This window comes from Perissodus microlepis, chromosome 8 (assembly GCF_051167445.1).
Source record: "Perissodus microlepis isolate ML-2025 ecotype Zambia chromosome 8, ASM5116744v1, whole genome shotgun sequence".
NCBI lineage: Eukaryota > Metazoa > Chordata > Actinopteri > Cichliformes > Cichlidae > Perissodus > Perissodus microlepis.
In genome coordinates this window covers 9,618,466-9,643,496 of record NC_140468.1, presented here as the reverse complement: position 1 = coordinate 9,643,496, position 25,031 = coordinate 9,618,466, and the positions used below count along the sequence as shown (strand labels likewise).

The 25,031-nt window shown below is 40.5% G+C and overlaps 1 protein-coding gene across 5 annotated transcripts in view; it reads right to left on the bottom strand.

The window, feature by feature from the left end:
- usp54b (ubiquitin specific peptidase 54b) overlaps window positions 1-25,031 on the bottom strand; it is a 60,154-nt gene that overhangs the window by 20,811 nt on the left and 14,312 nt on the right. For all 5 annotated transcript variants that reach the window (XR_014801064.1, XM_084937393.1, XM_084937390.1 and 2 more), the window contains 6 exons: window positions 17,027-17,119; window positions 9,554-9,688; window positions 8,177-8,290; window positions 7,959-8,041; window positions 6,161-6,266; window positions 1,056-1,202 (listed from right to left, as the gene is read on the bottom strand). Coding sequence is in view for 4 of the 5 variants with exons in the window: in XM_084937393.1 (XP_084793519.1) it covers window positions 1,056-1,202; window positions 6,161-6,266; window positions 7,959-8,041; window positions 8,177-8,290; window positions 9,554-9,688; window positions 17,027-17,119 (678 nt within the window). In the remaining variant the exon portion in view is untranslated. The remainder of the gene's footprint in view (window positions 1-1,055; window positions 1,203-6,160; window positions 6,267-7,958; window positions 8,042-8,176; window positions 8,291-9,553; window positions 9,689-17,026; window positions 17,120-25,031) is intronic.

The following is a 25,031-nucleotide window of genomic DNA, read 5'->3' as shown; positions in this document are numbered from 1 at the left end:
TGATGCATTTTCTCTTAAACAAAAGAGAGAAACCAATTTCAATGTATGATTGTCAGGCTTGCGCTCTGAAGCATTGCCACTAATCTACCATGAACCCTTACTTGAAAGGACAGAAAACCAAAAAAACCCCAGCACTCCTGCAAAACATTAGCATGCAAAAACACTCGGTATGCCAGTATGCATGCACTGTTAGCAAGAGATTACAATTATTTGGCTCTAAGCTTTTAAAAACATGCAAATTTTGCCTGTTGGTGGCACTACAGTAAAAGTGAGTTTTGTTTGTTGGTTTTTAATTGAAATCAGTTTGAGACAACCCAGCAAAAAAAAAAAAAAAGGTTGAATTTACTGGTCCTTGACATGACATCCCTTTATATCTACATTTGACTGAACCTTGAAAGGAGACCTCTTCTTCCTGTGAGACGACTCTATAAACCCCTGCAGCACTGTGCAACCAGAGTATCTGGGAACAATAGGCTTTGACTGTCCAAAGTGCAGTACAAATAAGCTCTGCAAGCAAACATTTTTAAGAAATCCCATCCAGCACTAGTTTTTGCATTTGTTTTGTTTTATTTGTTAATAATGTGTTGCTGTGTAATTGCAAACCTTTCACACCCAAATACAATGCAAATAAGATAAGATAAGATAAGATAAGATATCCATACGTTTGCATTTTTGAACAGTAAAGTGTCATGCAGATGTCAACTAAACTTTTTAAATTTCAACAAATTTAATCTTAGGCATTTCCATTGTTCTGCAAAAAAACCAACAAATTTTCACCTTCACTTCAATAAAATTCAAGTATTTATGAGTATTTTTACCGACCCTGACTGGTTTTGAAATTAGACTTGAAAAGGCCCAGGGGCGTCTGGTGCTTGCTGGGAGTTAACAGCTCTTCTGATTCACATGTACACACTGCACAAAAAGCTATTTTCGCCACAGAATATTAGGGGCATTACATCTGTGTATTTATGTCAGTTTGGGCTCAGCTGCTTGCATAGAAACGCACGATATACACTAATTTTGTTCAAATGAGTGTATAATGTGCGGTCGCTTACATCTCCCAGACGCAAGCAGGTTCCCAGGCTGTGTATGACATCCTCTGCTAGGTCAGAGTGGTCTGAATCCCACACCAGCCCAATGGACACAATCTCCGGTGAGTTCATCAGCACCCGGCGGATACGCAATACCTCCCCACAGTTACTCTGTGAGAGCGAAAGGACGAGAGGAGGTTAACAAACAAAAAAAAAAAGAGAGTGCGTGATTAAACAGCTTTATTCATCATGTGTGATGAGGCTACAGAGTGTGCACATCACTAAAGCCATCCCTTTTATTTGGCAGTAATGAAGACGCACACACACGGAAAACCTGAACAGTAGGAGCGTGAGGGACAGAGACAAAAGGCTAAAAAAACCAGAGAGATGATGAAAGGACTGTAAGAGAGAACGACAGAGGAAGAAGTGCTGTGCTGAGTTGTATTTGTCCCTTGGGCCTTCTGTTGAGTTCAGAACCGTGTGTTCTGAATCCTTCCTTTGAGTCATGACCCACCACAGAGCTGGTGCACACAGACACACACACAAACGTACACACATGTACACACGCAAGCATGCACGCAGTGCTGGCAGAGCGGGCTCGGAAACAGCCTGAGAACACCCTGGCAACCAGACACTTTGCCAAACACAGCACTCGCACACATAAGCACAATCGCACACAGAACTCTCCCTTTGTGGGCGGCGGGCCGTCTTGCACTGGCACCAGAAATGGCAGGAAGGTATTTTGCCAGGGTCTGCTTCTCAATTCTCAGAAAGGGACACAAACACAAGCCAGGGAGCAGCAGCCAACCAGCACAGCACTGAGACACGAGGCTATCTGTATGCTTAGGACACATGGACGGGACACACAGCTTCAGTTAGCTCTCAGCGCTGAGGGGAACAGCCGCTGACAACATCATTCATCAAACGGTTGTGCAAACAGATTCGCTCTGCTTCATAATACAGCATTGATCGGTGCAGCCTCATCGTTGAATTTTATATGCAAAGATTTTTTTTCCCCACCATTCTTTTTCTTTTTTTAAATCACTGTGGCCATGCAGACCTTTCCAAGACACGGAGAGTTATATAACAGGGCTGCTGGTCAAATGATACTGTAGGATCGCAGTATGCTGATTGTGGCATTCTTCAGATTAAAATGACACAAAGCTTGTTGTTGTTGCTTCCTGACAAATCAAAGAGCAGCGGAATGAAAATGCTTTCTCATCTTTAATAATGGAGTCACTGAAGAGATCGTTCATGGAGGATTGATAAACGCCTAAACCACCACAGCTGATGAGAGAGGCTGTAAACAAGCCAACAGTTTAGCTAGATTATGTAAACCGCTTTATTATATCAATAAGGATCACAGCCAAAACTAAAAAAATCCAACATGCAGGCCCATTTTACAAGTCATTTGTCACCACCATGGTCACTGACTGCATATAATAAATGTATCATTATAGATAATGGATATATGAAGCCATAAATCTATGATCACTTATATGCATACATTTGAATCCTGCACAGCCAGCAGCAGCCAACTACGTTAAATAATAATTCTATTTTTTTTCTTTCATTACATTGGATAGTGACATGTCTTATTTTTTCTACCAAATGAACAATTACAGTAACTATAGTAATAGATTACTTTGATGGGGTAACATAGCGATGCACTGCCCACGGTGTGTAAAGTTGTTTAAATCAGCTGCAATATAAAAAAACTGCAGTCTAATTCTGGCTGGTTCTGAAGAAACTTGGTTACTAGTAAAAGTTTAAATGTAATATCTTTTAGTGAAGCATCACAGATTAATTACAGCACAAAAATATAGTTTGAATTCGGCACCCAGGCTGGCATCCAGGATGGGTGTCATGTAAATATGTTACATAAAAATTGGGGAGCGGGTAGCATGGAGGTGGGGTGTTTAGCACGCAACACCACACCACATAGATACTCCAGCATTCTCCCACAGTTCAAAGACATGCACGGGATTACGCTAAGTGGTGACTGCAATTTGGCTGCCGGTGTGAATGTGACAAATTGGCAACCTGTCCTGGATGGACCGTGCCTCACGCCCTGTAACAACTGGGATAGGCTCCAGCCCCCCTGTGACCCTGAACTGGATAAGTGGAAGAAAATGGATGGATAAAATTGGGGCATAATAAGTAAACAGCCCTCCCGTGGGTGGATGCTGAGGTGGTGGAAGGGTTGAAAATAGCAGGCAGGGATGCCAAGCAACAGCACTAGTACATCGGAGGGGAAGATAAGAATTTCTGCAGCTTAAATAGTGCATTTATGTTATATGTGCTCTGAATTAAATCACAGTATACACTCTGTAAGTCTTATAAGATCTAAATGTTTCATATACAGGGAGTGCAGAATTATTAGGCAAATGAGTATTTTGTCCACATCATTCTCTTCATGCATGTTGTCTTACTCCAAGCTGTATAGGCTCGAAAGCCTACTACCAATTAAGCATATTAGGTGATGTGCATCTCTGTAATGAGAAGGGGTGTGGTCTAATGACATCAACACCCTATATCAGGTGTGCATAATTATTAGGCAACTTCCTTTCCTTTGGCAAAATGGGTCAAAAGAAGGACTTGACAGGCTCAGAAAAGTCAAAAATAGTGAGATATCTTGCAGAGGGATGCAGCAGTCTCAAAATTGCAAAGCTTCTGAAGCGTGATCATCGAACAATCAAGCGTTTCATTCAAAATAGTCAACAGGGTCGCAAGAAGCGTGTGGAAAAACCAAGGTGCAAAATAACTGCCCATGAACTGAGAAAAGTCAAGCGTGCAGCTGCCAAGATGCCACTTGCCACCAGTTTGGCCATATTTCAGAGCTGCAACATCACTGGAGTGCCCAAAAGCACAAGGTGTGCAATACTCAGAGACATGGCCAAGGTAAGAAAGGCTGAAAGACGACCACCACTGAACAAGACACACAAGCTGAAACGTCAAGACTGGGCCAAGAAATATCTCAAGACTGATTTTTCTAAGGTTTTATGGACTGATGAAATGAGAGTGAGTCTTGATGGGCCAGATGGATGGGCCCGTGGCTGGATTGGTAAAGGGCAGAGAGCTCCAGTCCGACTCAGACGCCAGCAAGGTGGAGGTGGAGTACTGGTTTGGGCTGGTATCATCAAAGATGAGCTTGTGGGGCCTTTTCGGGTTGAGGATGCAGTCAAGCTCAACTCCCAGTCCTACTGCCAGTTTCTGGAAGACACCTTCTTCAAGCAGTGGTACAGGAAGAAGTCTGCATCCTTCAAGAAAAACATGATTTTCATGCAGGACAATGCTCCATCACACGCGTCCAAGTACTCCACAGCGTGGCTGGCAAGAAAGGGTATAAAAGGAGGAAAACTAATGACACGGCCACCTTGTTCACCTGATCTGAACCCCATTGAGAACCTGTGGTCCATCATCAAATGTGAGATTTACAAGGAGGGAAAACAGTACACCTCTCTGAACAGTGTCTGGGAGGCTGTGGTTGCTGCTGCACGCAATGTTGATGGTGAACAGATCAAAACACTGACAGAATCCATGGATGGCAGGCTTTTGAGTGTCCTTGCAAAGAAAGGTGGCTATATTGGTCGCTGATTTGTTTTTGTTTCGTTTTTGAATGTCAGAAATGTATATTTGTGAATGTGGAGATGTTATATTTGTTTCATAGGTAAAAATAAATCATTGAAATTGTTTTTTGTTAAGTTGCCTAATAATTATGCACAGTAATAGTCACCTGCACACACAGATATCCCCCTAAAATAGCTAAAACTAAAAACAAACTAAAAACTACTTCCAAAAACATTCAGCTTTGATATTAATGAGTTTTTTGGGTTCATTGAGAACATGGTTGTTGTTCAATAATAAAATTATTCCTCAAAAATACAACTTGCCTAATAATTCTGCACTCCCTGTAGTTATATACACACCATTCCCTACTCAAAAAACATGAACGGGAGCACTGAGTAAATCCTATGAGTAAATAACGTGTTACATTAAAAGACTACATAGAAAACATGAACATTTTTATTTTCTTGTCACATGTCACAGTGATCCAGTATAATGTTTACATTTTGATGAACATCTGAAGAGCTAAAACGCTGATCATCTCATCTACATATTCACTTTATTGCACTGATATTAGTTCACAACTCGCCAAATTTCAAATCGCCTGTGCAAAACTTTGCCATCAATCACAGTATCCAGTCCCTGCACTGTCCTATCTTCAATCTCACACCTACAGTATCATCCAGCAGCCTCGCTTCCATCCAAATACCATCACTTTGTTTGAGCAAAGCCCAAGGTGGTATTAACAAAAGATCAGCGCTGCAAGTGATGAAAGATAAACACAGACAGGTTGTGTGTCTCCCGTGGGACTGCGCACACAATGCCAACGTTTACCGTGGTTAAAGAAACGCTGGGCGTGTGTTAGTGTGGCTGCAGCAGTGGAAGTGGTGATTGTGCTGTGTGACGAGAGGGGCAGCTGCTTGCCCGTGCCCAGAGAGGAGGCTCTTTGTACAGATACTTTGGCAGACAGAGGTGGGTGTGTGTGGCCAAACTGGATCTATTCAGCAGCAGCACTTCCCCATGTGGCATCGCAACACACAAACCTGCAGAACAAAGGAATCATTGAAAATTCCTCTGTTCACGTACGCCATTCTTTCTCTTCCCATTATTGCTTTTACAGTTTGCATTTCGTGCACGGCTCTTACTCCAAAAACACTCCGTCTTCATGTATAATTTCAAACCGATCTTCCTCTGAACAACCAAACACAGTTTTCTCCCGCAAGAAGAAACTGATGATTGCCATCATTTACTGTACGGGAGGTCGATGAGGACAACTTGGAAAATGCTTCCCGTAATAGAAAGTGAGGAGAAAAACGGGAAGAAAATGCAAATGAGCCGCTGATTATGTAACAGAGACCCGCCGTAGAGAGAAGGAGGAAAAATAACAAAGAAATGATGAAACAAGTGCAAATTATATTTTCAGAATGTGATTTTCACCCCGCTTTAGTTTCCTGATTACATTCTTCTCTTCATAAAAGGGAAGCAAAGAACTTGAGCGTGGAAGGGCACAAAATGAAATGCACGTTTTCATGCAAAAGTGTCCTGTGTGTGCACGCTCTCACGGGGCAGTTGCGTAGGTCTCCCATGTTGCTGGCGTTGCGTAGCAGTTCTCCAAACATGTCCGGCGTGGGTTTCTCTCTGCACTCCAGCATCCTTACTGCCTGGTTACTGCAGCATTGGATACACACACACACAAAATAAAATCAGACACCCGGTGAGTGAATGCATCCCAGAGTTGGACCAAAAAGAAGCAAAACTTGATAAGTTTGTTTGTTTCTTTCTCTGCTTTTAGATATCGATGCTGGTAATGAAAAATCCCTCTACAGTGGGTAACTTAGCAAGACAAGCACTCATTAGGCAAATGTGCAACACACTATACTATGAAGACAAATGAAATTTACTCCAGTATTTCTCTCACTTCACAAACGTTATATTCTTTAAATGAAAAAATAATAAATAAGAAAAAGATGTAGATTATATAGACAGGCATGTCAGCTGTGAAAAAAACCTTTTAAGTCTGAGAAAATTTCTAAACCCTGTCTGACTGATGCTGATCTTTGACCCCACTGTAGTAATTGAGCATTAACCATATATCAGCATTACTGTTGAAGAAGTTCTTCTACAATTATCCACTCAGAAAGCTTTACTTGTCGACCATAAATGCATTTTTTCCTCTGACAATCTCCTTCACTAAAGCATAAAGCAATGACACTTACTAATACTAAGCTCTGTTTATCCCTTTTAAGTACAATTGTCCTCTGAAGGACAAGCTCAAATATACGTTATAATTCTCTGTGTATACAAAACAAACTTTACAAATCTGTCTCAGACTTGGTACCATGTATGGGATAATGCGTGCATTTTGTTTTTGTTTGTTTGGTTTTTGCTTTTTCTAGCGACATATTTCTTTCCTTTAAGAATAACAATTTTAAAAACCTGTCCTCCTCCTAGCCGTTCTCCTCGCCTCCTCTCACCTCTTCCATTAGCCTGAAATGAACTCAACCTCTTCTCTGTACACTGTCTCACTCAATTTCAACCCCTTGCTCAACCTCTCCTCTTCAGATACACAGTCAGATGAGGAGTCTAAGAAAGCAGAAAATACAACGACAACAACACACCGGCCGGGTACACTCTTGCACCGTGTGCTTGAACCACACATTTGTTTTCTCTTTTTGGTGCCCTCTGACTATCTTACTCATGCTGACTTTTGCATATTTGGTTATCTAGACTGTAAACAACAGGCTTCATTAAGGGTAAAAATAACTTGGCAGTGCTCACAGGCACAAACAGAGACCAGTGGTACCTCTGTGCCCCACAACTACTTTGACATAGAGTGTTTATTTGTACTTTTGCCCCCTCCCCGCCATTCATTCCTCTATTTCCTCGGCTGTGTTTCATTTCCAAACGGGATATAGGAGGATCTGGCCTCTTATTTCTGTCTTGTTTGGCCTTTCCGGGGCCCTCACTTCCACTTATAGATTTATGTCGGCCCCTGGGTCCGCTAAATCAAACACCTGATTGATTACTTTCCCTGCACCTTATTTCATTGACTCGGCACATGTGCAGGGTTTTTTTGAGTACGCACACATCCTGCATGTGTATTTGCCAACACAACATCATCTACCTGTACATGGGGGAATCGTTTTGCACATCCTCACCTGCCCTTGCACGAAGATACACGTGTGTGGACGTAATGTGTGATTGCCACTCACGGTTCAGTAAGGGACCCGTGCAGGGAAGTAGGGAACACGCTGTACCTTCCTTTACTGCCACCCCGCCACAGCTTGCTGCCAGATTTACTGCAGTGTGTGTAGGTGTGTCTGTGTGTGTTTAGGTGTGTAGGTGTGCGTCTTGTCTTACCACAGGGATGTAGTGGAGATATAATGAACCATCTGAATGAAGGGCAGGGGGTCTGATGTGGCTCCACAGCTGTTACACACACACTGGAAACGAAAAGCATTCTGAGGTTCATACCAAGACGTCGCGCTCATGTTGTTTGGACGGTTTAATTAATGCATTCAAAAAGTGAAAGATGTAGCAGCTCTTTGAGGGCGCAGAAGGGACAAACATCCCCTTACCTGTTCGAACAGAGTCATGGCAAACTTCTGGTGTGGAATACAGTGTTTTGCTGTGCAGATGTCCTCTCTACTCTCTGCGCTGATGTGGAAGTGGATTCGCATCAGGAGGTTCTCCTGAGAAACACGTGGGACAGACATCAGTTAATGTGTGTGTGGTATGTACGGGAATATGGTCGGTTATAGTGTGGGTGCATGCGCGAGCGCGCGTTTGATCGCTCCTCTCTGTTGGCGCTCTTGTTAATCTGACCGTGGGAGCTGCATCTATATTTCATAAGAAGCCGACGGATTCCCTGACTGAACACATTTACTACCAATCGATCAGACACCGCCTCTCAGGCACACACATAAAACGCACATGACGAAAGAGAGAGGCACAAAAGTGGCGAAAAGAAAGCAACAAGAGGGTTTGAAAAGAGGAACGCGCCGAGGAAGTGAAGTAACAGAACCTGTGGAGTGTCACCAGAATATTTTAGCATCCGCTCCACGTAGAACTCAAATATTTTGGAAAGATCAATCATGTACTGTACCGTTTCATGAACCCGATCGAGAGTGATTGCTGGAGGTTGCTGGCCGTCCCTAGGTGTACTATTCTGAACCAAGACCTCCTTGTAATTGTTTTGTTTGCTAGCACACAGTTTGAAGACTGCAAACACCTGCGAACTACTTACCAACTGTGAAACCAGAAAAAAACAGAAAGGGAGAACATTAAATTAAATTTGTGCCTCTTGAATCGTGTTGGCTGCAGCACTGAGGGACGACATTCAAACTGAAGATGAACAATCTCAGTTTCCAGACGGTGTTGCACATCTTCAAGTTACACTGCCACAGTAGACCAACTGTAGTTACTGTGGGGAATGCATGTTTTTCCCTAGCGACTGAATGTTTCCAGGGGATGTTTTAAATGATTATGTTTTCTTCAGCTATCAGAAAGGAGTAATGATTTTATCTTTTGGTCAGATTGTTGGCCGACAGAATAAGATAGCTGTTTAAGTTTGGTTGCAGAGCTCCTGAAAAGGCACTCAGGGGAGATGGTGTGTTTTCCCATTAAGTTCAATGTTTTTCGTAAGCTTGAAGATACATCAGATGAGATGACAAGGAATCCCTCACAGCATAACAGTGTAACAACCCAACAGGCACCAGCGGTGGAGTCACAAACACAGAGAGTCTAAACAAAAAGTGAACACTCCACGCTTGTCAAAAGACATATTTCTTTGAGGCTGCTGTGCTCGATATCTCCTCTCCCCTGAAGGCTTCTGACTGCAGTAAAGATGTGGGAGTTCCTCAAACACTCGCTCAGATCAGCCTTTAGGCATCCCTCACCTCTCTTATTTATGTGTGCAGGTGTGTGTGTACGGATAAATGTTGTCGCAGACTCACAAAGCACTCAGCAGCGTCGTCCATGATGCCCAGCTGAAAGCGCTGTTCGTCCTGGAAAGTCTTGGCCAGAGCGCTCCGCAGTGCATCTGAAGGCAAGACGCGCTCACTGCTGAACTGGAACTGAGCAAAGATACTCTGCAACCAGAAAGACATCCACAAATCTGTTAATTTATTTTCTTTTCCTCAAAGATCCATTACTTTACTTTTTTATAGAGCAGATCAAAAACTTCTAAACACAGCTGCCCTGTAAAGAGGAACCATGTTCTGTCAAATGACCCATAAAACAAAGAAACACACAAACAAAGCTAGTTGTGATCTTGTCAGGGACAAAAGTGCTGCACAACAAAGTCCGAGTGGACTAAAACAAACGGCACAGCTGGCCTCGATATCAGACAGTATCAATAATAAATGGCATTTGTAGTGCACTTTTCTCTGACAAAAACAGCTCTGAGAGTGCTTTGGAGCCGTAAAACCAAATCAAACTGTTGCAGGAGGCTCGGAGAAAAAGCTAGGCCACTGAAGTGTGTTTTGAGGGCAGCGATCAGAGTGGAAGGGAGGATCAGTCATTTTGAAGAGGAAGAAGATGGCAATGTTTATGCTCGTGCAGGTGTAGCAGGTGTTAAGTGTTAAAATTGTGTCTCTCTTTATCATCATGCAACGTCTCAGACTTTAGATGGTGAGCCACTGGAGTCCTGATCCCCTGATTTAGGCATTATACTATTCTTCTTCTAACTGTGCAGCTAACTTTTTAAATACGTTTGGAAAATTAACTGCTGGGAAAAACTGATGAAGTGTTTCTAATTTCTTTATAAATATTCCAGGTAAATAATTCCTGCCACAATATCATAATTCTGTATTTTTTGATCAGATTAATTTTAACAGGATTATTTAATACAATTAATAATTGATGTTTTTGGCATCAAATTTGTGCATTAAATTCAATAAAATTCATATGAAAACCAAAGAATCGGCTGTAAACTGAACTGAAGATGCCGAGCCTGGCGGGGGCTGTATTTTGGCTTTTGGGAAGTCATTAGCCACCGCTGTGAAGGAGAGAGGTGTGCTGTGTTTATAACACAGAGTAAGGCGAGAGAATAACGGCACAAAGCAGTAACATTGATCATCTTGTCATTTTGGAATTTTTGGAAGCCTAACTTGTATCTGAAAATAAAATTAGATTAATGGCACAAACCTTGTTACCTTATTTGGTCAGCTCATTTTTGCAAAATTGCCTGTTTGACTTAAATACCTTAAATCCTAGATGGGATTGTGAAATTTCAGCCAAGTTTTAGTGGTTGACAGGTTCGCTCTGATGAAACTGAAAGCTCTATATATCTAGAAATAATTCCACATACAGAATATTTGTTTTAATAATTTGGTAATATAATATGTGATAAAAAATATATATATATTTGAGTAATTTTGTAGATATTTGTGTAGAAATAATAGCGCTGCACATACTTGGGTCATAAGCAATACAACTGCTAAGGTTGAATTAGATTAAATTAAGGGATTAGATGAACAACTGTCAATTCAATTTCCATTCAATTTAATTTATATGGCACCAAATCACAACGGCTGCTTCAAGGTGCTTTATGTTGTAAGGTAAAGACCCTACATTAACACAAAACAACAGAGAAAAACTTAACAGTCATATGACCCACTGTGGGCAAGCACTTTGGTGAAAGCAGGAAGGAAAAAGTCCCTTTTAACAGGAAGAAACCTCCAGCACAACTAGGCCCAGGGAGGGGCCTGAGACAGTTGTAAATAGTGGCAGTAGCTGCAGAAAAAGTAGTGGCACAGGAAAACGCGGTCTGAAACTTAAGCGTAGTGATGTAGGTCTTAACACAAGCACTTCACCCAGTATTGAGTTCAAGCAGAGGCACCGAGAGCAACTTTTGACTGAAGCTGGACGAAGGAGAGCTGCAGTGTCCAAAGAGGGAGAGATAAAAGCATGGATGGACTTCCTCCAGACTGCCAACGGATAAAAATGACCTAATTTTTTGATGGTAAAAATTCTCAGTAGGGGGACAGAAAAAAAAAAAAGGCAAAACCGAGCAACTATTTTTGACCAACGCTAAAACAGCCCAAAACAGAAATAAACATAAGTCGCTCTGACGTGTCGGAGCAGTGGTTGGTGCTCTGCTGGTTTCCGTCCCAGTGGTATTTCAGTCACTGATTAGATGGCTGCGCTGAAACGCAGCGGGTGCTCTGTGTCTGGAGGACTTAGAAACAAAAAATAAAATGAAAAATATTCTAACACAGTCACAGTTCATCAGCATCCACGTGTCATGATTATGTCCACGTTGGTTCCATTTTTGTTTGGTATACAGAAATATAAGATCATGAACACAGTTAATTTATCTTAAACACCAGCAAGTATTCCTATTTTGTGAATGTTTTTCCATCTATCCTCAGGTTACTGAATCAGTGCAGATAAATATTGGAATTGTTACATGTGATAAATTGCACTATGGTAAAGGTTTTTTATTCGCATTCAACAAATGCTTATCTAGTTCAGGGTCCAGGGTGTGCTGGAGCCTAACCAAGCTGACAGGCAGGCTCCAGCTTGAACAGTCTGTTGCAGGGCTAAAACACATTTGACACTTAAAATATTCTGAGTGGGTCTAACTTTAAATAGATTAGAGCTTTGGGAAGCTAAAAAAGTTAATCAGTTAATTCCTTAGCTTCTTAAAATCCACATGGACGGCAGCGAACCTCCTCAGGTTAGTTTTAGATTGAACTTTACTTTTACCTACATGCAAAACAGAAAACAGAAGCTGTTGTGTTTCAAAACTCTTGCATCCATTTCAGCCTAACAGTTCTTTAAGTGTTTGATACTCATACTGTAGATGAAGATTCTGTTGAACTTGTAAAGACACCTTCAGGAAATTGTGACTTTTCTGAGGTTTTACAGGCAAAACATAATAAAAGATAAGTTTTTAATATTAAAACAGGCATTAAAACTATATTTTAAAAAGTAGAAAGACTTTCTGATTGATCCTTGAGGGGAAGCAATAGAGTACTTGTGGTAATATGAATTATATGGTAACACTGTATTGCACGGAGTATTGCACAGTGTGTTGCAATGCCATTCTGCACTTCAACTTGGCAAATCTCACATATAGCACTGGGCAAAAGTCTTGACTGTGTCTTTTTTTTTTTAAAACTGAGGAAACTGGACAATTAGGGGACAAATAAAGAAGTGGCAGACCTAAAAAACTGTCTGCTGCAGTCCTTAAGAAAAAACTCCAGAAAAACCTGGAGAGATGCATCAAGCCCTTCAGTTGATCCTCAAGCCATTCATCAACTAGGGAAACGGGTATAAAAGAGCGAGTTATGCTAAATTACTCAAGGAATGGACTGAAAATCTGTGGCAACAAGTCTTACGGAGTGATGAATCCAATTTTGAAATTTTTACTTCAATATGTACAGAGTAGATAAGGAAAGAAGTACAATAGTGAGTGTCTACATGCTTCTGTGGAGACTCTGTCTCCATTTTAACCAGTGGTTTTGGGGATCTTGTAAAAATGATTGATTGGCATCATTTTCCAGCATGACAGTCATCTCAAACACACCGAGTGAAAATGTGTTTGAAAGCATACCTGGATAGAAAAACACGCAATGAAACACTATCAGTCAGAGCACAGACCTCAACATTATGGAAGCGTTATAGAGAACAGAACAAAAGGCAGCCAACATCCAAAGAACGTCCAAAGAAGAGCTTTGAATGTCCTTCAAAGGAGCCTGGAAAACACTTCCTGAAGACTACTCAAAGAAAGTTTGCCTGAGAGAGCTAAAGCTGAGTTGCAGAATAAAGGCACTCAAACCCAATATTCACCTTTAAGCTCATTAGAACTGTAAAAATTGTTTTTGCCTTATATGCTGTATTGCCATGTTTGCACATGTTGGACCCATTTCCCATATAAAGAAAAAAATTAGGGGTGGCTTGAGCCTTTTGCACAATACTGTAGGGCTATCCTTAAGCTGCATAGCCTTCCCACAGTTGCTGCTCTCTTCAAGCTACTTTGCAACCCACCTCCACCTCAAATCTGCTTTTCATGCCACCCTTTGATGTCTGCTCTATTCTGTGCTGAGTGCTGTTCTACAAAAACCAAACTATAACCACAAATTGTCTTTTGACTATAGTGGTCCTGACTGAATTACAAAAGGGCGATTCAGCAGAAAGAACAGAGGGAAATTTTATCCATGAAGTGTAAACCTATCGAAGATAGAAAAATGTTGCATTTCAGTACAGACTGTGACAGAAAATTGCGTTTGCTGGACGCTGTTCAATAATTTTCTGAAGCTTCAGTCAGCAAGAACAGCAAACAGTAGAAAAGGGAAAAGTTGCTGCTGAAAACACAAGTCAACTTATCAGGCAACTTTTTTTTTAGTAATTAATATATTCATTAGCATCAAGCCATTTACCTAAATTAATTATATCTTTAGAGGTTATTTTTATGAAATGTGGGGAAGTGGTAAAAATCCTATATGATAAATAATACAGACTTGATTTCTCAAACTGGCTTTCAATTATTATTATTAATGTCGTATCAAATTAAAAGTCAGATTCATTGAACCCTGCAATAACCCTCCGGGTTCCTTCAAAATGTATTTGCCAAAGCAAATAAGTCTGTTTGACAGACAGCTGAGAGTTCACTTCCACCAAACCTAATCTTCCTACGCCTAATCACGGAGCAACCGACTTCAAACATTAAGTTCACAACAAAATTAATGTGAGTTTAAACTGGATTTTCAAGCCTGATTGCAGCACTAATCTTAGGTTTAGCCTAAATTAGGATCTAATTAAGCCAAATAAGCATTTAATGAAGCTGTGAAGTGTGATTTAGTCTGGTGCTATTAAGTTAATGATTTCTTCATTTCAGGTGTTATTTTTGAAATTGTGGACGCACGATCTAGCAAGATGGCTGTGATCAGGTGGGCCGGGCATGTTATAAAATAATAGGCAACAATAGGTTTCGGTCTGTGTGTGTGCGAGCCGAGGGTTGGCAGTGGGAAAGGTAACGCAGTGAGGGAGAGAGAGAGCGAGCGAGAATAAGAAAGGGAAATAGAGAAAGAGAGAAGAGGAAAACGGAAAAGTGAGAGCAATAGGGTGTGCGTGTGTGTGCTGACTGCAGCAATGCGCCAAGGAGAATGGAGGGGGAATATACCCTACAGAGAGAGGGAGGGAGGAGTGAAGGAGGGAGGGGGAGGAGAAGGGGGAGGGATGAGGCAGAGTGAGTAAGAAAGGAAGGTGTGTGCGCGTGTATGTATGTTTGTGTGTGTGTGTGAACTCAGTCCGAGTGTGAGGGCAGGAGCAATCGACGCAAACTCCCACATTCATTCATCTTTCTGCTTCCCTTTTGCTCGTTTTTCTCCTCTTCACCTTCTTTTTTCTTCCTCTGTCTTCTTGCTCATTGCAGCATGTGTGTGTGTTTGTGTGTGTGTGTTGCGTTCGGGTATATCTGCATCCAAGTGTGCACATGTGTTTGTGTTGTTGTTGAGAGAGATAAAGTGTTGCAGTGATTTCTAAGGGGATAGCCACAGGCAGCCTCTGAACTTATGTTTACTACGAAGGCAGGCGCCTTCATCTGCTGCAGATATCCCCCTCCAAAATAAAAGGATCCACAATCCGCATTTATGTCTTTGGCTCTTTAAATGTGATGCATGAAAATTTAAGCAACCATTAAAGTTCATCTGGCGTGTGTTTTGGCTAGTTGTTCAGAGACTTTTATCTCCACTGCTGTAGGGACTACAGCCACAATCACAGTGTAAGAACAATGTTACATCTGTTCTTTGGTGGGACGGTTAATGGAAACTGACAGGAAAATGTAAACGCTTAGCATGGTGACAATACCTTTGATTTCTACAGCTGTTGCACCGCACACCAAAAAGCTTGAGGGTGTGTGTGTTAGAAAGATTTGTGAGCATCTTAAGACGTACGTGTGTAGCAGCCTAGCGTGTTCGGCATACAAGTAGGACCTGCGTGTGTGTGTAGTATCCCAGCGTGGGCTCTGCTAGCTCAGCGCTTTCAGTCAGCCAATTAATTACAGAGAAGCACTGGAGACAGAGCAGCGTGTGGAACACACACATCGACACCGCTACACACACACACTGGATCACACCACACCACATTACACACAGCACTTCTCTTCACTCAGACACATATTTGTCATCACTGATGCAACAAATGGCGGAAACAGAGCTGCATGAGACTCGTTCACTACGAGGGTCTCACGATTTCACCGATCTCCTGTTTCTGTTTGGTTACTTTGCCACTGCTGAAATGATGAAATATAATAAATATTCATACATATAAATATGATAAATTAATTTAACCAGTACACAAGTCTATAAATGTGCTGCTTCTAAACACTTAATAAAATCTGCTCTTCACAGAACCACATGTTGTATTTTACACTATGTGCAGAAAGACAAAATACTGCATATGAGCAAAAGCCTATTTTAAATGCAACCAATAACAAAACAGGTAAATTGTGTAGATTAGTAGGTTTGTTGTCAAGTTAAAACCTCATCTTCACAAGCTGTTTTTAATAGTTTTTGAAAAAAGAATAAAGGTCACAAAGTGGAAAGAAATCATACAAATACAGGCAAGAAAAAAAAATTAGTGTAGCAGCACCGCTTATACATTGCATCGTGTCTTTGGCTTGAGATAGACTAGAGTAAAAGTGTTGAACCCTTTAAAGCGTGAACCATTAAACCATGAAATTGCCAAAAAAAATCAAATGTTTTATTATAATGGACAGTTTATTAAAGTATCCGACTAATTTGTTTAAAAAACAAATTATATGTATAATTCCATATATATGACTTTTAATTTGTATCGTATTTCCTACATCTGCCTTTTTTGAAATTGCTTAAAATGTACTGTGCAATTTATTTTGTCTCAAAAACTGTATATATCAAATATTATACACTAGGCATTAAGGGGTTGAAGTGATCTGATATGAAAATACAAATCTGTGATACTCATTTTATACCTGAATACCTGCGCTGCTTCTTACTCCTGCTGCTTCAGATACCTCTTTTGCACAAGTCCTGGAGCCTTTTTGAGAACAGGGTAGCAAAGAAATTGGACTTATTTTCATGGCAAGAAAATCATGGCTAAAAGAATCTGCAACTGCATCTGCAAACAGTTGCAGACGTTGCAGACTGTAAGAAGTCTTCTCGTGATAACAAATAAAAGGAAGGACCCGATGAAAAGAAAACACAATAACATAGTTTTGTCACCCCACACTGGTTGGCAGATAAATGTAATGGAATAATAAACTGTTTGCATGTTAAACCATTAAACTGAAGTATAAGTGAATTGTGGACCATAATGGACCAACAGAAACTGTCAACCAGGAAAACTGCCACAATGAAATACAGCAGAGTAATGGGCACTGCTTTAGGTTTACAGTAAAACCACTACAAGCCATTAGAGGACAAAAGGAGGGGATGTTTTACCTTCAAAGCACAGAAGATGCACGAGTCCTCCATGCACTTATGAGTGGTCAGCTGTCGAAAGCTTCTGCGGAAGATGTCAAGATGCCAAAGGACCTGAAAGACAGTTAATGAATTTATTATTTATCCAGCGTTCAAACTGGAACCAGGTCCTTTGTCCCTTTTTGTCTTAATTTTATTGTTTAATTTCTTAGATTTCAGTTCCCTCTTGTTCCTTCTTTGAGCTTCAGCATGTTTAAATTTCTTGTTTTTGTTTATTTCTGCGGGTTTGATCCTGCTCTGCATCACCGAGAGCTATATTTTTAACATATCTGTTTTCTTATTTGTTTGCAACTCATGTGTTTCACATGACTTTTAATCAAAGGGTTGTTCTTGAAAAAAGGCAATTTTGGAGTCTCCCAAAGAGCCAAAGCAAAACATTTAGTTAATTTGTTCTTCATTTACTAAAAAATAAAATGCACTTTTGATTATTGAGTGATCAGAAATAGCAGGAAACTGCATTTGATTCATGTCATCTAAAATTAAATCATTCTGCTCCACTACCCACACAGCCCAAAGATCCATGTTACGCAAGTAAAACCCATAAATCAGATGTTAATTGAGCAATAAGTAAAAGTTTGAATACACCCTTCTTTTGGTTACTGATTTAAAAGCTTCAGAATGTTGGAAAAATTCTTAAAAGCTGAACTTTAATTATTTAGTTCTTAAAGCATGCTTGGAAAAGCAACACTTTGATCTATGTCCTTGAAAAAGATCCGATAGAGACTTTTTCTCTTTTGTGCCATCATATACTACCTGCACCTAAAAGCAAAATGCCTGCTTGTGTGCGCACTTTGTCTGTACTGATTTAAAACCTTCTGTCAGGACTTCTGGGAGAAAGGACGCAAACGCAGGACACAGAGGCAGGTTGAATAACAAAAAGCAAGCCCTTAATGGCTGTTATGAAAAAAGGAGATACAGGAAGTGCAAAAGACTAGAAAATAAAAACAGGGAATTAAAAAATGGAACAAAAGAGGAAAAAGATGAACAGACGGTGAGGAAAACACAAGTCTATATACACACGCAGTCGATTAAAGATGAAGAAAGTTGAAAACAACTGACACAGGTGAAAGTAATGAGGGTGGGGTATGCAATCACAAAGGAGGGCAAACAGGAAGTAAAGCAGCTAAAAACACACACAGTCATTACCAGAGTAAAACAGGAAGTGGGAACAAGAAAAGAAAGAACACACTGGGAAAACATGAACTCTATAAAAACACAAGAAAGAATATCAGTTAAACCAAAACAAGGCCAAACTTGAACAAATACTAAATTAAAAGCCAGGACAGCCAAATGATTGCGTGATTAATATGAATTAAATCTCGATTTGGAGTCACCTGTTTTCACAGGATTTGTTCTCTTTATTTCTGATGGTTTCGCTGCTTAGAAACTGCAATTGCGTCAGTCGCCATAATCAGTGGAATTACCATTTTTGAATATGCAGTAAGGCTAAGTTTGGTGGCGTGACAGCTCGTGGCTGCAGGTTGGCATAGTAACACAGCATGTTTTCTGGTATGTTGGTTTTGCAGGTACACAGCAGCCAAAAATAGCGACTGACAGCACCGCTGAAAAGAAAAGAGCAGGCCAGGTGCTCTGTTTTTCTGGAGTTAAAAAGTTTGACTAAAATCTAAAACAAATGAGATCCGTGAGTTTAATCTGCACCCAGCAGTGTGGCAAAACAAGCGCTTTGTTCTGTGTTTGAAGAGATGAGGCTGCTCACTAATGTTTTTGATGCATGGGCTCAAACAGACAGTTAAAGATGCAGCAGGGAATCCTCTTTTACTTCTTTCAACATGTTTTTCAGGTATTAACGTGGAAACCTGGTTTACAATCAGTACATACATCATTTATATATGTGAGAAAGGATGCTTCAACCCCACTTGAACTATAGTTAAGTGCAGTAATTCATGGCTTAGTGTGATATTTTGACTTTGATTTAAGAGAAAATGAGACTGATGACATATTGAAAAGCTAAGCAGACATCAGATTGCACTCAGCCAGTGGACTTCCTCTTTTGCCATCAACCTGATCTGTTTACCTGCATCCAACCAAAGCCTGCCATCCTCAAGAAACCTCTGGTAGTAAACCTCTTCCCTTGTCCTTTCCGAACAGTTCTGCGTACAGATTTGCAAAATCTGTTTATAGAAGTTACTCACACTGTAGCTTTGAAAATAACTGAATCAAATGACTTTCAGTAATGTGAAATGATTGCAGAGAATCAACACCCAAGTCTGCAGCGCGTGATGGCTTTCAGCCATTTTCAGCTAATTGTTTTTTTCCATCAGCTTCCACTGAGTGTGCTTTCTGCTTTGTATATTTTCAGCAATAAAAGACAGTCAGCGGACAGAACGATGGAAAACTACCATCAAAAAAACTCAAAGAAACTAAAGAGAAAACAAAAAAAACTTGCAGAAAGGGAAGGTAAACCAGCTGTTGCCGTTCTCCCTCTCTTCAATGCATAACTGGAAGAAAGAGCTTTGAGTGCATTAATTCAGCATGATGTTAAAAGATAATATTAACATAGCAGTGTCCCTTAGGCCTCTACAGAGATCTGCAGAACAAATGCACAAGACTGCACGCACTTACAGTATGATTGCAAAAGAAACCTGAGCATTACACTGGAATGTGTGTCTTATAAAGAGAGTGATAAGTGGAAGAAAGAAAAGACAGCTGATAACAGACTGCATGCTGACGCCAGTGTATCCCTTCTATCTTCCCCTCCTCACTGTTTCTCCTCCTCTTTCTGTAGTTTATTTGGTCGTGATGAATCGGCTCCCTGCACAGCACTGCAGCAGCCACAAGGAGGGCACAATCTCTCCATGCCCATCTCTCTTCATCAGCATGTATCTATCCATCTCATTTTTCTCCTCCTCTAAGCACATCCCTCGCTTTGTTCCTCCCCCTGTCTTTCTCGCCCCTGCTATCATTTGTATCATTTGTTTTTCCTTCCTCTTCGTTTTTTCCCCCTTTTTCGTTTCTTTGTCTTTCTCTCGCAAACAATGGTGAGACTGCAGGAACATCTTAGGGGGGAAAAAAAACACCAGTTCTATGCATGACAAAAACGATGACCTCATCAGCTAATGCTTTACTTGGTGTGATAAGTGACAGGATGATACCTGATGCACGAGTGCCAGATTTATGATGCCTTGGAAAAAGTTTGTACAAAGTACGCTCATGTGTTCACTGCATATTTGTGAGATTTATGGTTCCCTGAGACAGCACTTCTGCTCAGACCTGGTGCAGTTTTAGTAAGGCTACTTGTGCTGCCTCGGCTAAAGTCAAGAAACGCAAGATTACACAGATTACATGAAAGACTGCAACAATATTGGCTGCGGCTAAATGTAGATACAGACAGGTGGCAAATCAAAGGAATGTCTACTGCAGGAAGGAAACTTTATTCATCTATAAGATTTTGCTGCTTTGATGATGGTGGTGAAGACCGCTGTCTAACATCACAGAGGTGGTGATTGGCTTTAGAACAAGGGCCATAGCATCAATCAATTTTATACTCATCAACTCATTCAGTGAACCCTTGTGCCCTATGGATTGGGGAGCCTTGCCATATATCAGAGACAAAGGTGATCACTATCAGCAATGTCGTATTGATTTGGCCCAAAACATGCCAGCAGAATGGCCCGCAGAGGTACGCAGGGCCATCAGGACCCCTGACAGGAGAAGTCAAGGGATCAGGCTTTTTCTCATTTAATGTGTCATTCCACTATATCTGTGTTACTTTGGCAAATACAGTACCACACACACATGTAATCTTTATCATTCTACTTATTCATGATTCACAGGAATAATACAGCTTAAATGCTCATGTTAAAATCAGTGTGTGAGCTCATGGCTCATTGCCTCATCTTGTTGTGTGCATCTTTATGGGATTTGCAATTTTTGGGGGTTGTGGTCTGTCTCTGGCAAAACTCCCGTATTACTTAAAAAACATGCAGATTCACCTTTTTTAAGAAGTCAAAGTGAGTTGAAACTCCAAATCGATTAAATTTTTTGGTACTTTCTTTGAGTCATTATGGCCTGAACAACATAAAATGAATTGACTATGGTAATACCCAACGCCTTATTTTCATTCTTGGACTCACCTTGAGTAGTTTTGCATGATTCACTGTTCAAAATAGCTCTAATTCACTGAGCCTTGGTGCTATTAATCATAAGTCTGACCACTTGCTTTAACTTGCTTCTAATTGGCTGACCCTTACAAACAAAAGGTTCAAACAGCAGGTGGGTGGAGCTCTGTGACCACTTTAATGAAGCCTACAAATGTCAATTGATTTGTTTATAAAGAGCTAAATAAATAGGTTACCATCACATATAAATGGCGTTGGGTTGTGACTTAGAAGCCTTGATAAACAGTCTTATTATAAATTCCTGTAACTTTAAAGGCTTCCAAAATGTACATATACACAGCTGCTGTCATTAATAATTGGAAACACTGTCAAACTGAGGCATTTCCTGCACGTCAGCTGATCAGCATCAGCTGACTCTCTTAAATACCAATCACATTCAAACATCCCCCGGTAGTATTCAATAAAGACAATAAGGAGGCCTTCATAATCGGATAACCGGAGCACCACCTGCCTCAAAGTGCTCTTAGGACTCTGTTGGCTGAATTCTGCCCTCCATGTCCCCAGCTCCTCCTGTTCCACTCTCCTATTACCACATCTGGTAATGCCATCTCATTTCCTGTGCTTTTTGTTTAACACATGATACTGTTGTCATCGCAAAAGCAAGTTCATAATATCCTGTACTTTTGACTCGTGTATCTGTCATTTAGAACAGCAGTCCCCAACCTTTTTTGCGCCACGGACCGGTTTATGCCCGACAATATTTTCACGGACCGGCCTTTAAGGTGTTGCGGATAAATACAACAAAATAAAACTAGTACCGGTACCGAAAAAAAGAAGATTTATTCATAACACACGTGAAAAGACCCAGGAAAACCGAGTTAACGATAAAAACGATAACAAAATAATGCTGAAAACCGATTAAAACCCCTGAAAACCATACATTTCACACCTGAGCCTCAACTCTCGCGGCCCGGTACCAAACGACTCACGGACCGGTACTGGTCCGAGGCCCGGGGGTTGGGGACCGCTGATTTAGAAGATTATGCTCACTTCGAGCTTCATATTTTTATTCTTGAAGTTAAAAATGAGCAAAACAGGCTCCCTTGTAGTATTTCTAGTCCATGCTATAGTATCTAAGTGACTTTAGTCTCTAAGGTGGTTGATTTGCAGCATGATGCTATCATAATATATCACGCACAATTAAAGTTTTGTGGATTTGAATTAGGTGATACTGCCATGAAATTAAAATTATATGATGTGTTTCTAAGGTGTGATACAATAATGTGGAAAAGTCATAAGCCACCCCTCTTTTCTTTATATTTTAAATCCAAGGAGCAAGAATTTCCTACTATTTTAAAGAGGTCTTGAGTAGTTCTCCGGACTCTCCAGAGGTTTTTCAAAGTTTATCTTCTAGACGTCGGCTGCTACTTCACTCGTTTTCAGTTCAGTCCTTGTACCTGACCATTTTCATTTTTTTGGTTTGTTTAACCACTTAACACTGACCTTTAAATAATTCAAGCATTAAAAAACATACTTAAAGGATGAGACCATTTAAAGTCAACACATAACAGAAAACATAGCAGGAAACCAATTTTGAAATGTGTTTTTAGGAACCTTTTACTACCAGTCTATTTCAAACACATAATTTGTTCCCATTTCTTTAGATGAGTCTATGAAATACACCAAAATAAAGTAAAAATGTATCTTTGCAAACAAAATGATTTCCAAAGAGCCAACAGCTGAAAACTTGGCATATCATGGCATGGCATGCTGTGTGTCCTCAAAGAAAATTAAGGAAGTTGGACAATTGGAAGACAAAAGAAGTGGCAGGCATGAAAAACCTGTCTACCTTAGGTGAACAGTATCTGAAAGTCATGTCTTTGAGCAATAGGAAAAAAAGTCCAGTAAAACTACAAAAAAAGGTCCCAAAAGGAGGTCAGGAGACAAGTACACAAGTGAGCTGCTACAATAATCTGTAAAGCATAGTGGAGGCTCTGTCATGGTTTTGGCTGCATTTCAGCCAGTGGTGTTGGGGTTGTCAGAATTGATGGAACTATGAACACAAAAAAGTACAGTCAGATTTTCATCCACCATGCAATACCATCTGGAAAGGCTCGAAATATATCAAATTGAGGGATGGCTCACAACTTTTGAATAGTTCTTAAGTTACATACAATTGTAGCCGCACTACAATTTTTTGCTCTACCTTCCCAACGCTGATTTTATTTCTCAAGTTTAATCATCAACTGAGCTCTGCTCCAACACTCAAACCTGCTCTGAATTCTTTCATTAAATGATGACTTTCAATAAACGTCTTTCGTTTTAATTCCCCCTGCATCAGTGATGAGTTTGCCTTTTGCATCAAATCACAAATATCGGAAATGCTTCAAAAGCCTGTTTTGTTGTCTGGTTCCTGGGATCATATTCAAACAAGTGCAAACCTCAAACTTGTCCCCACCGCTAGACCTTGGAATTGAGTAATGTTTTCTTTTTGAGTTTTTTTTAAATATTGCCTTATAGGGCTACTGGCATAATATTAACAACCATGCTAAATTTCTCCTGTTATTTGAATATTTAAAAAAAGCGAATTCCTTCAAAGTTACAAAGTCAACACAAAGAGGAGACATTGTCTCCCAAAGAAAACACTGCTGCTAAACTACCTCCCATCCCTTGTTTGCAGTCCAGGCTTTTCTTCTATGACTTATCAGTGTCACTATGCAACACATTTCCATAACGCTCACGTAGCGGCTTGTTTGGCACAGCCTCAAACAAAGAATAAGCAGCCACCTTGCACTCCGGCCTCTTTATTTGCTTGCCAGAGTCTGTAACTATAAAACGTCTCAGCTACAAATGTTCTGCTGTTGGCAGTCAGAGTGAACATAAGAGTCTTCGTGCACTCACAGCATCCAAGGAACTGAAGAATCAGTGCATTACTTTGACTTTTTTATGGAAGTTTCTCTGCAACAAAATGTCCAAATGCTGAACATTACCGTTAGCTTTGACTGTATGCCCACTGAACAGAAGCTAGAGAATGTCAAAATGTTAGAGTTGAGTGCAATCAGAAACTGCAAAAATCTTAGAAGTCAGCAAACAAGAACTGTGTGAATCATTTCTGCTAAGCCACAACCTGAACTCGGCTGGCTTTATTCTTAGCGTTCCCTGATGGTGAATACGTGAAAAATTAGAAGGATCACTTCCACCTAGTTTCAAGGAATTAGGCTGGGAATTTTCAGAATAATCTTGCTGACAGACAGACTAAAGGCAGCGGAAACACGTCTTCACTGAAGCTTGAGCGTCCACCTCGACAGGATCAGAGCGACCAGTAAAGCATGCTGACCTGCACCATGGCATATTTAGCATACTGCGTCTGTTTGCACACACTAAATATTTTTCTTTACTATTAAGTAGTGTGGCGTGCTACAGCAGTCTCTACTTGTTCAGGGTCAGATTCTGATTCAAGCAGGTAGTGCTGAACTCTGACATCAGTACAGGTCCTGCAGCAATGTGCAGTGTGACAAATCTTACTTTACTTTCACTTCAGCTGTATAACTGCAGGAAAACCAATGCAAGCGTATGATAAAAAATTTAACTTTGCAATCCATACAGACATGTTTTGTTTTTGATAAAAGTCATGTAGAAAACGCTGCACATCTACAATCTTAATTTTGCTCTTCCCTACCACTGCATCACACACACACAAGCACACGCACACGTGCACGCTGATGCCTGATGAGTGAACCCATGTTTCTTTTTTATCAAAGCCAGCATTATCCATACATCCTTTAGCTATGATATTTTTTTTTACCTGTGTTTACACAATGAAAAGTTGCTGAACATGCGCTTTACCTCGGAGCACCTCGCTCATTAAACTACATAAATTCATACAG